Source organism: Cervus canadensis, chromosome 8 (assembly GCF_019320065.1).
Source record: "Cervus canadensis isolate Bull #8, Minnesota chromosome 8, ASM1932006v1, whole genome shotgun sequence".
In the NCBI taxonomy this organism is placed as follows: domain Eukaryota; kingdom Metazoa; phylum Chordata; class Mammalia; order Artiodactyla; family Cervidae; genus Cervus; species Cervus canadensis.
The window spans coordinates 83,913,997-83,930,038 of NC_057393.1; the positions used below are offsets into that span (position 1 = coordinate 83,913,997).

Here is a 16,042-nt window from a genome sequence, read left to right on the forward strand (position 1 = left end):
CACCAACCCCCGAAGTTTACTCAAACTCATGTCCATCGAGCTGGTGATGCCATCCAACCGTCTCATCCTCTGTCGTCCCCTTCTCTTCTCGCCTTCAATCCTTCCCAGTGTCAGGGTCTTTTCAAATGAGTCAGCTCTTCGCATCAGGTGGCCAAAGTATTAAGAGTTTCAGCTTCAATATCAGTCCTTCTAATGAACAAGCAGGCCTGATTTCCTTTAAGATGGACTGGCTGGATCTCCTTGCAGTCCAACGGATCTCAAGAGTCTTCTCCAACACCACAGTTCAAAAGCATCAATTCTTTGGCGCTCAGCTTTCTTTATAGTCCAACTCGCACATCCATACCTGACTACTGAAAAAACCACAGCCTTGACTAGACGGACCTTTGTTGGCAAAGTAATGTCTCTGCTTTTTAATATGCTGTCTAGGTTGGTCATAACTTTTCTTCCAAGGAGCAAGTATCCTTTAATTCCATGGCTGCAGTCACCACCTGCAGTGATTTTGGAGCTTCCCCAAAATAAAGTCTGACACTGTTTCTCCATCTATTTGCCACGAAGTAATGGGACCGAATGCGATGATCTTTGTTTTCTGAATGTTGAGCTTTAAGCCAACTTTTTCACTCTCCTCTTTCACTTTCATCAAGAGGCTCTTTAATTGTTCTTGGCTTTCTGCCATAAGGGTGGTGTTATCTGCAAATCTGAGGTTATTGATATTTCTCCTGGCAATCTTGATTCCAGCTTGTGCTTCATCCAGCCCAGCGTTTCTCATGATGTACTCTGCATATAAGTTAAATAAGCAGGGTGACAATATACAGCCTTGACATACTCCTTTTCCTATTCGGAACCAGTCTGTTGTTCCATGTCCAGTTCTAACTATTGCTTCCTGACCTGCATACAGGTTTCTTAAGAGGCAGGTCAGGTGGTCTGGTATTCCCATCTCCTTCAGAATTTTCCACAGTTTATTGTTATCCACACAGTCGAAGGCTTTGGTGTAGTCGATAAAGCAGAAATAGATGTTTTTCTGGAACTCTCTTGCTTTTTCGATGATCCAACAGATGTTGGCAATTTGATCTCTTGATCCTCTGCGTTTTCTAAAACCAGCTTGAACATCTGGAAGTTTACGGTTCACATATTGTTGAAGCCTGGCTTGGAGAAATTTGAGCATTACTTTACTAGCATGTGAGATGAGTGCAAATGTACAGTAGTTTGAGCATTCTTTGGCATTGCCTTTCTTTGGGATTGGAATGAAAACTGACCTTTTGCAGTCCTGTGGCCACTGCTGAGTTTTCCAAATTTGCTGCCATATTGATTGCAGCACTTTCACAGCATCATCTTTTAGGATTTGAAATTGCTCAACTGGAATTCCATCACCTCCACTAGTTTTGTTCGTAGTGATGCTTCCTAAGGCCCACTTGACTTCACATTCCAGCATATCTGGCTCTAGACGAGTGATCACACCATCGTGATTATCTGGGTTGTGAAGATCTTTTTTGTACAGTTCTTCTGTGTATTCTTGCCACCTCTTCTTAATATCTTCTGCTTCTATTAGGTCCATAGCATTTCTGTCCTTCATTGAGCCCATCTTTGCATGAAATGTTCCCCTGTTATCTCTAATCTTCTTGAAGACATCTCTAGTCTTTCCCATTCTATTGTTTTCCTCTATTTCTTCGCAGTGATCACTGAGGAAGGCTTTCTTATCTCTCCTTGCTACTCTTTGGAGCTCCGCATTCAAATGGGAATATCTTTCCTTTTCTCCTTTGCTTTTCAATTCTCTTCTTTTCACAGCTATCTGTGGGCCTCCTCAGACAGCCATTTTGCCTTTTTGCATTTCTTTTTCTTAGGGATGGTCTTGATCCCTGTTCTCCTGTACAATGTCATGAACCTCTGCCCATAGTTCATCAGGCCCTCTATCAGATCTAGTCCCTTAAATCTACTTCTCACTTCCACTGTATATTCATAAGGGATTTGATTTAGGTCATACCTGAATGGTCTAGTGGTTTTCCCTACTTTCTTCAGTTTAAGTCTGAATTTGGCAATAATGAGTTCATGATCTGAGCCACAGTCAGCTCCTGGTCTGGCTTTTGCTGACTGTATAGAGCTTCTCCATCTTTGGCTGCAAAGAATATAATCAATCTGATTTCGGTGTTGACCATCTGGTGATGTCCATGTGTAGCTTCTCTTGTGTTGTTGGAAGAAGGTGTTTGCTATGACTAGTGCATTCCCTTGGCAGAACTCTATTAGCCTTTGCCCTGCTTCATTCTGTACTCCAAGGCCAAATTTGCCTGTTACTCCAGGTGTTTCTTGACTTCCTACTTTTGCATTCCAGCCCCCTATAATGAAAAGGACATCTTTTTTGGGTGTTAGTTCTAGAAAGTCTTGTAGGTCTTCATAGAACCATTCAACTTCAGCTTCTTCAGCATTACTGGTTGGGGCATAGACTTGGATTACCATGATATTGAATGGTTTGCCTTGGAAATGAACAGAGATCATTCTGTCATTTTGAGACTGCATCCAAGCACTGCATTTCAGACTCTTTTGTTGATTATGATGGCTGTTCCATTTCTTCTAAGGGATTCTTGTTCACAGTAGTAGATACAATGGTCATCTGAGTTAAATTCACCCATTCCAGTCCATTTTAGTTCACTGACTCCTAAAATGTTGATGTTGACTCTTACCATCTCCTGTTTTATCACTTCCAATTTTCCTTGATTCATGGACCTCACACTCCAAGTTCCTATGCAATAATGCTCTCTACAGCATTGGATCTTGCTACCATCACCAGTCACATCCACAACTGGGTGTTGTTTTTGCTTTGGCTCTGTCTCTTCATTCTTTCTGGAATTATTTCTCCACCTTCTCCGGTAGTATATTGGGCACCTACTGACCTGGGGAGTTCAGCTTTCAGTGTCCTCCTTTTGCCTTTTCACACTGTTCATGGGGTTCTCAAGGCAGGAATACTGAAGTGGTTTGCCATTCCCTTCTCCAGTGGACCACATTTTGTCAGACCTCTCCAGCATGACCCGTCTGTCCTGAGTGGCCCTACATGTTTCACTGAGTTAGACAAGGTTGTGGTCCATGTGATTAGATTGGTTAGTTTTCTGTGATTGTGGTTTTCAGTCTGTCTGCCCTCTGATGGAGAAGGATAAGAGGCTTATGAAAGCAATCCTGATGGGATAGACTGACTGAGGGGGATACTGGGTCTTGTTCTGATGGGCGGGGCCATGCTCAGTAAATCTTAATCCAATTTTCTGTTGCTGGGTGGAGCTGTGTTCCCTCCCTGCTATTTACCTGGAGCAAAACTATGGTGGAGGTAATGAAGAAAATGGTGAGCTCCCTCAGAAGATCCCATGCTTGTACTGCTACAGTCAGTGCCCCCAACCCTGCAGCAGGCCACGATTAACCCACGCCTCCACCGGAGGCTCCAGGACCCACCCCAGACACCCACAGGCAAGTCCAGAACAGTCTCCTGTGGGGTCACTGTTCCTTTCTCCTGGGTCCTGGTGCACAAGCTTCTGCTGTGCCCTCCAAGAGTCTATCCCAGTCCTGTGTAAGTTCTGGCAGCTCTAAGTACTTTTATACTACTTAATATAAGTGCCAAAAATAGTTACAACTGAAATTATACTGGAAGGATGGGGGGATAAAAGGATGGAGTGGGGGTAGAGGATGATGAAGAAGTCAAGTCCTTAACCACTAGAACAGCAATAAGTAATAACTACAACTGGAATTTGAAGATGAGGAGGTAAATGATACAAGAATCAGCTAAGTTGTAAGTGGTTGTCTGGGGATCTGGAGGCTTAGGGCTTTTGTTTTTCATAAAACAATATATGTTTTATGTTTTCATAAAGCAAGATATGTCTCTTTAACTATCTGCATAGTCATACCTTTGGTAAAAAAATAAAAATTATGCCACCTGGCCTTACCACACTTAACTAGTAGTGAAGATGACTTTTGAGAAGGAAAATTTAACAATGGATCTCAAAATGTCACATGTACACACTCTTTGACCTAGCCATTCCACTTTTACCAACTAAGAAAATCACTCTACAAGGGAAAAACGAATGCATGACTTAGGATATTCATTGGCTATTTTGTGTTTCTTTTTCTAAAAATTGGGGCTCATTTTCTTTGTTCATTCTTCCACTGACTTGATAGGAGTATTTTACTCTCTGATTTGTAGAAACTCTTTGCATATTAGGGGTACTAACCCACTGTTGTAACTCATTCTGCAAATAAACCATATGTTTTGTCCTACAAAGTTTTACATTTTTATATAAATAGATCTATCAGTTTTATTTCTGGCTTCCTAAATTTAGATAAATATTTTCCCATATATTCTTTGGACTTTTTTTTTTTTTAACATTTAGACCTTTAATTGATGTATATTTTATTTTGGTATATGGTGGGAAATTGTGCTCAACTTTTACTTTCTTCCAAAATCATAGCCAGTTATCCAATAGTATTTATTGAATAATTCCTTTTTCAACTGATGTAGAGACTACTATATAATCAAATTTTCATATATAGATAGATGTAAATAGGTGTATACACACACACACATACATATAAACACACAGACATACATACATATATATAGAGGCAGACCTTGTTTTACTGTTCTTCATAGATACTGCGTTGTTTTACAAACTGTAAGGTATGTGGCAACCAAGCATCAAGCAAATCCATTGATACCACTTTTCCAACAGCATTTGCTCACTTCATGTCTAGGTCACATTTCAGCAATTCTCGCAATGTTTCAAACTTCTTTGTTATTATTCTACTTGTTATGGTGACCTTTGATGCTACTACTATAACTCACTGGAGGTTCAGATGATAGCAGTTTTTAGCAATAAAGTATTTTTAATTAAGGTATGTACTTTTTTCCTAGACAATTGATCCCTGGGTTGGGAAGATCCCCTGGAGAAGGGAATGGCAACCCACTCCAGTATTCTTGCCTGGGAAATCCATGGACAGACCGAGCCTGGTGGGTTACAGTCCATGGGGTTGCAAAGAGTCAGACACAACTAAGCGACTAACACTTTCACTTTCAATGCTACTGCACACTTAATAGACTATAGTATAGTGCAAACATAATTTTTCTATGCACTAGGAAACCAAAAATTCATGTGACTGGCTTTCCTACGATGTTTGCTTTATTGCAGTGGCCTGGAATGGAACCCATGGTATTTCTAAGGTATGCCCATGTGTGTGTACACACATGTATGGTACATACGGTATACACATCGGTTTTGGACTCAGTTCTCTTCCACTGCTTTAAGCCACTGTGTAACACAATGAAGTCAGAGCAAAAGAAATCACTTACCTGTCCTTCTTCATCAAAAGCCATAACCACCACGGCAGCTCCAAACTTCTTAATCTTTCTGGCCTTCTCCAAGAAGTCATCCTCTCCCTCCTTCAGGCTGATGCTATTAACAATGCACTTTCCCTGGCAGCACTTTAACCCGGCTTCAATCACAGCAAAATTGGAAGAGTCAATGCACAAGGGCACCTGAGGTCAGAAAGGCAAGACATCACAGAAACACAGCAAGTCACCACAAATCCCCTCCCAAGGACTCTCATATATTCCCTCTTTCTCCTTTAGGGAAACAATAAACAAATAACAGCAGTGTGACAGAGATAGGATTTTAATCTTACTCTTGTTCCGAAATACCAAAATATTTGGAGTAATTCCAGTCTAAAAAGAGACCTCATGTGTGGGCCAGAAACTGGTAACTCAAAAGATCATAGCTAAATATCAGAATGAGAGCAGAGAAGTCTTTTCACTGGGGTCATTTTGCCCCCTCTGATTCTGATTTTAAACAGGTCATTTAGCTTCTCTTCACCTTAAATTCTCAAAATATTTACTCCCAGAGAAGCCTTGAGGCTTAAGTGCAAAGCTTTAAGACACAAATGAAGGATGGGTTAATGTAATTCAGTGCTTACCACAGGACTTCTCACTTAAACATCTGCTGAAGCTTAACAAAAAAAATGACAGCCCTAGCTCTTAAGGCACTAGGAAGTGTCCTTAAAAGAATAACAAAAACAAAAGTCAAAACTCACTCCTCATCACAAATTCAATGGTAAATAAATGAACATTTTTAATTTTTTAGAACCCATCTGAAAGTTTTGAAAAGCTTGACACAAAAATTAACTTTCATCTTAAAGAACAAATGTAAAAGCTGACATTAATACCTCAATTTAATCTTGTTTTATAATTTTGTCTTACTCTGCTATGCCTAAAAAGGTCCCTTCTTCCTGCAATAAGGAAGGACTATCTGAGTTCCCTAGTCTGTGGTAGAAATAGAACTAATGATTTGGTAGCAACAGGTAAGTATATCTTTCAGAGACATGAAAAGTTAGTTCTTGGCCTATCCAGACACCAGAGGAAATTCAATAATCCTTGTGACCAATTCCGGAAGCCTTGGAAACAGTCACACTACTGTCACACCTTTGTCTATGAAGTCTGGTTTATAATGAAAGGCTGCCATTATGTGAGAAAACAGACAATCAGAAACCACTGGGTTTTCAACACAGTACAACAGAAAACCAGTGTATGAGATGACAGACAAAGGGAAAAGTGACAAAGTCAAATGAGCGACAGAGCAGCACGTGTAAATTCCCTTGATGAATCGAAGTTCTGTACAACCTTGGCAATGTCAGGCTCGGAAGCAATGAAGTTGCAGAATCTGGTCATTGCACTTGGACCGTCCAGCATGCCATCATCCATGTTAATATCCAACACCTGGGCTCCCATTTCCACCTGCATTTTGGCAACACTCAGTGCTTCCTGAGGAAAGAATTCAAGAGGAAGCAGCATCAGAAGAGGGTGACTCAAGAAAAGGCTGACAAAAGTAGTCCTTCACCACCCCGGACAGTCCCTTCCAATTCCATTAGGCTAGCTAGCCAGCCCCTCACCACCAGCGCCGCCCACTACCCCGACCCTGAGCTGCTCTCAACCATCACAGATGAACCTTTCCTAAAAATCTCTTCCATCACAATTCATCACTCCTCAGAACCCACAGAGGCTCTGATTCCTCCCGTAAAGAATCTCAGTCCCTCAGCATGGTGTTCCAGGTCCTGGGAACCTGCCCCATCTTCTTATCCAACTCAACATCTCCCTAAACCCTGGCATACTTCACCCAGCCAAATCCGCTTCTACCTGTGACACACATATTGTTCCCTCTGCTTCAAATACAATCCCCTCCCTTTCTATACTATTTAAGACCCAGCTCAAGTCCCACTTGAGCTTCCCCCTTCAAGAAAAGTCATGACAGAAACCATCTAAAACTTATCTAACTCTTCAATATTCACCAAATCATGCAAAGCATTCACTGCAGGCTACTGACAGCAGTTACATGAAATATAAGTTAAACTTTTTTATGCTATAAGGATTTTCAAATCCATTAATACATTATTATACACTGTAAATCTCCAAGTACAAAATACAATACACAGCATTTCCCACTTATGATCATTTAAGGAGTATGCTGTAGGATCAGCGTTCCAGAGAACACACTTTGGGAAACACTGCTTATTCCACAATGACTGGCTGCCTCTAAACATCTGCAACAATTATAAACATTATCACATAGTATATGACATTACCATTTCCTCACGGTTTCACAAATATGAGCTTATTCTCTGAAACAGATTTTAAGCATTTGGAAAATTGAGAAAGGTCTTATGTATCTCCCACTCTTGTTTGAACAATGATAGGCAAAACAGATGTGTTCAATAAAGTTTTCTAACTGACTGGTACAGTAGAGACTTTAAGTCTTTGTTGTACGTTTCATAGTGTAATAAAATAAGCAGGGATAAAATCAACAGTAGATTCTAATGTTGTCCTAATTTTTTCTTAGCCAAAGAAAATCAAATAGAAATTTTTAGCAATCATGAGAGAAGAGGCATGAGACCCTCTGGCACAGGCTCGAGGGAATTCCATTCACAATGATCCAACATTACACAGAAAAAAGGGCTGCAATAAGATTCAGCAAATCAAAAAGTGTTTTGATATCAGCAATACATTAAATACCATAAAGAATAAAAAGAAGCATAAGTCATAGTCCTTGTTCTTGAAGGGCTTACATCTAGTTGAGGGCATACAACCATCATACGAGAAGCTATGGACACTGCCATACAACGTGAGTCAAATGTCCCGCCTAAACACCTGGGAGGGCGAGATCTCTGAGGACTGAAGAGAGAAGGCCACCTGAGAGGGAGTGGCTTCAGCTGCCCCTGGGAAACAAACTGGAGGAAGCAGAGGGAGACAGTAAGCAGTGACCTGTTTAGACCAGAGGTCAAAAGACACAAAACAGAGATGCTAGTGCCTGACCTTTCTACATCAGAAGAGCAACAGAATAGCAGCTCAGGAGTCCAACTTCCCACACATGCTCCAAGGGATGAAGTCATTTGTTTAAAGATGTACAAGTTGAGTAAACAGACTGGACTGGACCTTCTCTCAGGTCAGTGTTCATTCACGTAACCACAGAACCTTGAGGGAGCACTAAACAGGCGCACTAGAATCCAGCGAGGAGTCATTCCTCACCACCCACTTCCTACTTCCCAGCCCCATCCCTGCTGAGACAGCAGAGTGGTGAAGGGTATGCGCTTGGAGGACTTGGGGTCTAACATTCACTTGCTGTGAAACAACAGGCAAGTGGGTTTAACCTCCCCCAAGCCTCCAGCTGGACATCTGTAAAATGGGGATGATAACAGCACCTCTCTCACAGGTCTGAAAAGATGAAGTCAAAATGGCTGCAAAGCGCTGAGGACAGTGACAGGCATGTAGTAAGACCTTATGAGATGACAGATACCACTCCCACTTGCCTGCTTCTTCCTAAAATGCCGTCTGCTCTCAGTAGCAAATCTATCAAATCCCAGACTGAAAGGAATACCACAGAATAGTTTTAATTATCAAAACACAAAGAGAACACCGTCACTGCAGAACTCTACACCACCATGAACGGTCGTAGGGATTTCATAAGAGTAGACATGAATGAAGGCCTGGAGGCAGAACGCCTCCTGGAACATTCAGATGACAGGTCAGGACAGAAGGCAGGTTGGTGTCTACCTGGAGAGGACTGGATGATGGCCTAGGGAGTTTGGGTTGCATCCCACGTGCAAAAAAAGCCACCCCATGAAAGCTTCTGAACTGGGGGAGACCATGGCAGCAGGATGTGCTGGTTGAGTAGTAGCAGGAATGAAGGGAAGAGGACAGACGGGAACCATCACGAACCATATAACCATATAACTGACGCACCTGCAGAACAGACCTCCAAGGGACACCACAGAGCAATCATTAACACATTCATAAAGGATGATAAATGCACACTTTCTCTGTGACTAAAACTAAGTTTACTTTGATACTGGTTGCTGGAAGATGTAAAGGTTTTTAAAATCTTAAAATGAGAGAAGGTTAACGAAAAAAATAAAATCATTAATGCCCAGATCAGATTCCTCCATGTTTTAACTTCATATTTGCATAAGAAAAAAGAAGTCTGTCCTTGGTGGGCTCTCTCTGGATTAAATTCTGCTCATTCATAGAGTGATCAAGTTTAAGAACACTAGGGCAAAACTTTTCAAGGCAGGACCTATTCTTTCTTTAGTGTTTGCTTGTTTATTGTAGTTTACAGTAAATAGAATCAATAATATCATGCTGGTCAGTATCTGATGTGGTCATGAGAAAATAAATGGGAATTTTCTTGGCTTTCCATTTCTTTAAAGGATTTGTGAGAAGCTGAAATGAACAGTATCCTCAAACTTTTAAAATTTCACAATTAATAGAAACAGCTAGAATCTGGGTCCCTCCCATCTCATCCCATTTCATACCTCGGGTGCATTTTTTTTGACAAATATCAACAAGAGCAGCTTTGGTTTTTCTAAGCCTCATCCTCCCACCAGCCCGGCCAGCTGCAAACACACTTTACCATATTCTCACACTGTCTAGCAGCTCTGCTAGAAATGCTATCAAAGGCAGAGCAGCTTTGTTTGCTGCTGTCTTAGCCAAAACACATGGCGGATGCCTCAAGGGTCTTATTAATGATGCTCACTTCATAATTTCCTCCCATGATGAGTTTAGCAAACCTCCTGGATCCTGCAACGTTACAACGCTCTCCAATGTTAACAAAGTTGGTGTATGGTCCAATCCTGAAGGGCTCTAGACCTTAAAAGGAGAAGTATTTTGAAAATTTTCTGAAAATACATGTAACAACAAGAGACAGCAAACAAATGTTGCCATGAACTAGAAAAGAAGTTTCTATGCCACATTCCATCTGACTAGCTAGGCATGGCCTTTTCCCCTAGGGATATTTAAACACAGTACAAGTCTCTATGTTTACAACCAGAACTCTCAAAAGAAGAAATATTTCAGGGTTTTAAATTGCAAATTTCTCTAAAGAGCTGAATCATTACCAGCTCTGAGTAATAAGGCAAAATTATCAACATATTCTTATGTAACGAAGAGTCTGGGGCAAAAGCCATGAGGTTAGAATCTAAAGGAATGCTCCCCAGCTGTCCATTCAGACATTGGCTCGAAACCAGATGGAGTAAGCTTTCTTAATCCTACCAACAGTGTATTTAGAGTTTTATCTCATCTCTTTGATCCAGAGGCCAAGAACCAATAATCATTGAGGCCCAACAGGGTCACGAGGAAGGACTCGGGCTGAACACTGGGAGACAGCTGACCCTCGGCGAGCCACTGGTAAGTGGCTCCTCTTTATTTGTATTGCTCCTTTTTATTTGTCAAGGGACAATAGCATCTCCCAGTTAAAAGCTGATAAATTACGGGCAAATATCAGATAATTACTGTGCCTATGTTACTCTGAGGAAAAAAGCAACATGCAGTATAAAGTACTGCCCGAGGAAATGACCTTTAACTGTTTTTGTTCTACCCTTATATTTACAGTATTAGGAGCAGAAGCCTTGCTAGATGGTCACAGGCAGGCTCTGCGAACAGTCAGCCCCGGGGTACAAGCTCCATACAGCCATTTTAGTCAACACCCCAGGGGACTTGTCTCAGAGACTTGAGCTTACCAAACGACTCCAGGTCTTTTGTTCCCTGACTTGAAAGACTACCACTTCCCAGTTTGGGCCAGTGATTTCCTTCCCCATTGGTACCATCCTCACGGCCTCATTCCCCCATGGCAGCCTCTGAGCACCCCTGCTCTTTAGTTAGAACCTGGAGATCCCAGGGCACACAGGCAGGCTGCCAACATTTAAATGCCGGAGAGGCCCTGCTGCACTGCTCTAAAAGCATTTCACACAACACACTTCTGATCTATTACGAATCTGAAGTATCTGACAGAAAAACTACATTTATTCTCAAGCCTGCAATTTAGAAAAGAACAATTAAAGAGAGTATGTTTGATGTTATTCTTCTAAAATCTGATTGAAGGTGGTTTTTAAAAACAATTTAGAAATAGCACATGAAATTCAAATCAGAAGAAAGAATTCTTTCATTCTTACATATATAAACTCTTTAAAAATCATAACTAAATGGTTACCTCCTATTTCGATTGTGGCAAAGGTTAACCATTTTAACTTAGTCCTTGGCTGAAGTGGTTCAGATGGTAAAGAATCTGCCTACAATATGGGAGACCCAGGTTCGATCCCTGAGTCGGGAAGATCCCCTGGAGAAGGGAATGGCAACCCACTCTGGTATTTTTGCCTGGAGAATTCCGTGGACAGAGGAGCCTGATAGGACACAGTCCACAGAGTCGCAAAGAGCTGGGCATGACTGAACAACTAACACTTTGGCCGAAGTAAGATCTAAGGATGAAATAAACTATTCCACCACACCTCTCTCTGATAAAAGCCCCTTTTTCAGGGTAGGGGGTGTACCATAAATCACAAATCCCTCTTCTTCTAATTTTATCCTGTCTTCTGGAGAATAAAAAGGAAAAAAGGGTTGATTGAAGAGGTGTATTTTTAACTCAACTTCATCTCACTCACTGGGATTAATTCTATGTAGCATGTTCTGAGTGAAAAAAGTAGGTATTACTTTTACTGTACTTTATTTCACTTTTCTTAGGAGAACACATGGAACAAAAATATATCAGTTTAGAGAAATGTTAAATTCTCAGTTAGGGTGCATAATTCCTTGTGTGTGCTATTTGCAGGTTCTCTAAGAAACTGTATATACATTTTCCTTTTGGCTTAAAGATATTATCTAAGAATACAACATTAAAGTGTTGTGGGAAAAAATATAAAATTTAAAGTTTTTTTTCCAATAGTTGGCATGATAACCTATTTTACCAACACTCTTTTGAACATTGAAGCTTATTCTGAAGAAGGGAAGCTGCTCACCCCAGAGGGTTGTTGAGAACAAAACAGAATAATAGATATTACAACTCTTTGTTAAGTCCTGAACACACACTCAACATAAGAGCGTGACAATAATATTTTAGAAGCACATAAAATTTTCTAGGAAGAGACTACCATCATTAAAAAACCTTGAGCCTGGGCTAGATTTTTTAGCAACTAGCAACAAATCTGACAATTAAAATTGTTAGGCTGGGGCCCACGTACATTTTCAAAGCAGTGCACAATAATTCTGACCAAGGGCACTACCTGTGCCTTCATTCACATTTCCCTGAAGTCAGTACCTTCCTGCTCCCATCCCTAAAAAGAACAAACGGTTCTTTACCAGAATTAATTTAAGTGCCAAGAAAAATACATAGTCTTCTTTGACCTAATAAACAAGTTCCTTGGCATAAACATCACTACCACATAGACTAAACATACAAACTTAATCTACAAAGGATTTCTGAAATTATAAAAAAAAAATCACATCTTTACGACTTACCAGACAGTAGCATATGCCCTTCAAAAACAGTGGCAGGTGGAACTCTAGGCTTACAGTTTTTCACAGCTTCAGCAATTTCTCTGAGTTAAAAGAGAAAACACAATATCCATTAACTCAGAGCAAAATTCAATTAAGATAATTTCCAGCTGTGACATTAAGTCTGTTTAACATAATTATATACCTAGTTCCAAATGTGCAGCAGCAACTGTGCTTTCTAGTTTTCTCAGTAATGCAGAAAATACATCTATAATATTTCATATTTCTGTATCTGTTCTGCCTGCTGTGTATTGACTATACCAGTTTCTATGCTCACAGACGTGAACCTACAAACATGCACCTACAGATATGAGACAGTTTACACAAATGCAAACAGCAAATCTCCTCCATCCCTTTCCCAAACCTGAAGATGTCCTTAATCCACACAGTAATTTAAAAGAAAAAAAGGCTTCACTGTTGAGAAGGAAGAGTAAAGAGGAGAGGAGATGCCTGGAGCAAAGGAAATTAAATCCTTTAGGTATTTTATTCTCAAGCACACACACACACAGTAGAGAGGATTCAGAGTAAGACATCACTAAAACTCCAAAATAACTACTCCTGGAAATTTGTTTTAGTTATTCATACTCTTTGGAACCTTCTTGGCTTCAATGAAATATGTCTCTGATCAGCCTTGAAAAATCTGCCTGCTCTACTAAATTGATCAGGACCAGTATGAACCATTCACTACAGCCCCCCAAATTAATGTGAATGACAAAATAAAAGCAGCAAATATACATATACAGAGATAGATAAACAGACACACACACACACACACACACACACACAGGTATTTTTAAAGCAACTCTTTTTATAAAGGAGGAAAGTGAACGTGAACGTCGCTCAGTCGTGTCCGACTCTTTGTGACCCCAAGGACTATACAGTGCATGGAATTCTCCAGGCCAGAACACTGGAGTGGGTAGCTGTTCCCTCCTCCGAGAGATCTTCCCAACCCAGGGTTTGAACCCAGATTTCTCGCCTGGCAGGCATATTCTTTACCAGCTGAGCCACAAGGGAAGCCCTATAAAGGAGGAGATAACCTTAAAACCAAAAAGAGATCCTCAACTATTAATAGCTTTCAGATAGTATTTAAAAGATGTTTAAAAAATTATAGACTCTTAATAGAGTCTCCTGGAGAAGGAAATCGCAACCCACTCCAGTACTGTTGCCTGGAAAATGCCATGGATGGAGGAGCCTGGTGGGCTCCATGGGGTCGTAAAGAGTCGGACGACTGAGCAACTTCACTTTCACTTTCAATAAAGTCTATCACAGAGGTCAACAAAAGCGGCGCAACATTAGGCAATTCATACAGTGAACATTTTATAGGTATGAAACAGATGCAGAACAGTCAGGTGACTGCCTCAAAATATGATCATCAGTCACTTTAGGGAAAAAAAATAAAAACAGAAACAGTCCTCAACTATGTTTTACCCCAATTGTTTTTCAATTTCAATCCTCTTTGTAAGAGGATTAATCACCACACCCTTCACCAAGTCCTGTCTCACACTCCCTTCCTTAACCCTTAACAACATGGGTTAAGTGGTGACTGCGCCAGGCAAGGTAAAGATGCTCTTCTTGACCTCAAGGTGCTTGCTGCTTACTGTCTTTTCTGTCCATGAGAGAATCTAGTGGAGGCAGGTATTTCTCCACATATGAGCTGTCCTTCCTTGAGCATTGGAATTGAACATTGGAATATTAATCAGGTATTTAAAGGTACAATGTTAAAATAGCTAGAATTTGCTTATAATCATCTAAGGGGGAAAAAGAAGTTAGAGAATAGATAGAATAAAAATAGCAAAATGCTGAAAATTATGGAAATTATGTCTTAGTCACACGGGATTTCATTTGATTAATTTTTGTACTTTATAAAAATTAAAGTATCCTAGTTTGCTAGGACTGCCATAATTAAATACCACAGGCTGAGGAGTTTAAACAGCAAGATCCATTTCTCAAAGTTTTGGAGGCTAGAAGTCTCAGGTCAAGGCATCAGCAGGACTGGTTTCCTCTCCTTGGCTTCTAAACAACTCTCTTCTCCCTGTGTTTTCACAGGGTCCCCTCCTGTGTGTCTGTGTCCTCATCAGTCACACACTGGATCAGGATCTATTCACACGACCTCATTTTACCTTAAGTACCTGCTTAACCACCCTACCTCTAATTACTGTCATATTCAGAATTGGGGATTAGGGCTTCGATCTATGAATTTTGAGGGGGACACAACTCATCCCATTAACAAAAAAATTAAACACTTAGAAGTGATTATCACCTGATATGATCTGGTGTCGTACCACAGCATCCGCCAACTATGTTGACCAAGCCATCAACAGCAAAATCCTGCATTTAGAAAATGAAAAAGTTTCAGAGAGTTCATATGAATTATAAGTTCACCACCATCCGTATTTCCTGAATAACTAAGTTCACATTTAAAAGAGAGCTAAACATATTTGACTCTAGATATCAAGCCTTCACAAGACTCAGATACAAGGTTAAAAGCAAAGAACAGTTCAGATGAAATGCAATGAGACATCTGCCTATCTGATCATAATAAAATTTTTTTTTACCCATACGCTGAGCAGAATGAATGTGAACTAAATAATGTATTTTCCAATAACATGTAAGTTATTAGTTTTTAAGTTTAAATTCACATGTTGCAAAAATCAAAATTTCAATTCCTCAGTCACAACAACCACATTTCAAGTACTCCAATGGCCACAAGTGATAGAGGTTACATAATGCATAATGTGGGTCTGGAGTTTAACCACAGTTGGTCTGAAGGACAAGATAGCCGAGAGAGGAACTCAAGGAACTGAGAAGTGACAGTACTGGAAAGAGCTTCCACATAAGGTACTGAAATCATAAGAATTAAGTCAGAAATACTTTAGGAGACAACGTCAATAAGCCAGAAGCAAAAATCCAAAGAAGGAGGAAAAGAGACCCAGAGTTTAGAAATAAGGAGGAGTTGTGGGCAGTACGGTTTTGTGAACCAGGACTTCAAAGATGGAAGGTCTATGGAGAGAAGCAGAGCGGGGGAAATGACAATGGGAGCAAAGAGATGTCAACCCCACCGAGCAGCTTGGTGGGTGGAGAAGACCACTGGGGAGCACTCAGAGGATGGTCTCAGTTAGTCTGGGTTGGACCCCACTGGGAATCCACTTGTTTCCACCATGGAGACGGATGCTGACAGCAAGCCCCTTCCTCTGCCTCCATCATATTCAT

The 16,042-nt window shown here is 40.6% G+C and overlaps 1 protein-coding gene across 4 annotated transcripts in view; it reads right to left on the reverse strand.

The window, feature by feature from the left end:
- The window catches only part of MTR (5-methyltetrahydrofolate-homocysteine methyltransferase), a 125,257-nt gene that overhangs the window by 72,559 nt on the left and 36,656 nt on the right, over positions 1 to 16,042 (reverse strand). For 3 of the 4 annotated variants that reach the window (XM_043477017.1, XM_043477016.1, XM_043477015.1), the window contains exons 11-15: positions 15,093 to 15,160; positions 12,797 to 12,876; positions 10,044 to 10,156; positions 6,641 to 6,781; positions 5,318 to 5,503 (exon numbers count right to left, since the gene is read on the reverse strand). In XM_043477017.1, coding sequence (XP_043332952.1) covers positions 5,318 to 5,503; positions 6,641 to 6,781; positions 10,044 to 10,156; positions 12,797 to 12,876; positions 15,093 to 15,160 — 588 coding nt within the window. Of the gene's footprint in view, positions 1 to 5,317; positions 5,504 to 6,640; positions 6,782 to 10,043; positions 10,157 to 12,796; positions 12,877 to 15,092; positions 15,161 to 16,042 lie in introns of those variants that run through there. The other variant, XM_043477018.1, reaches the window with a different exon arrangement.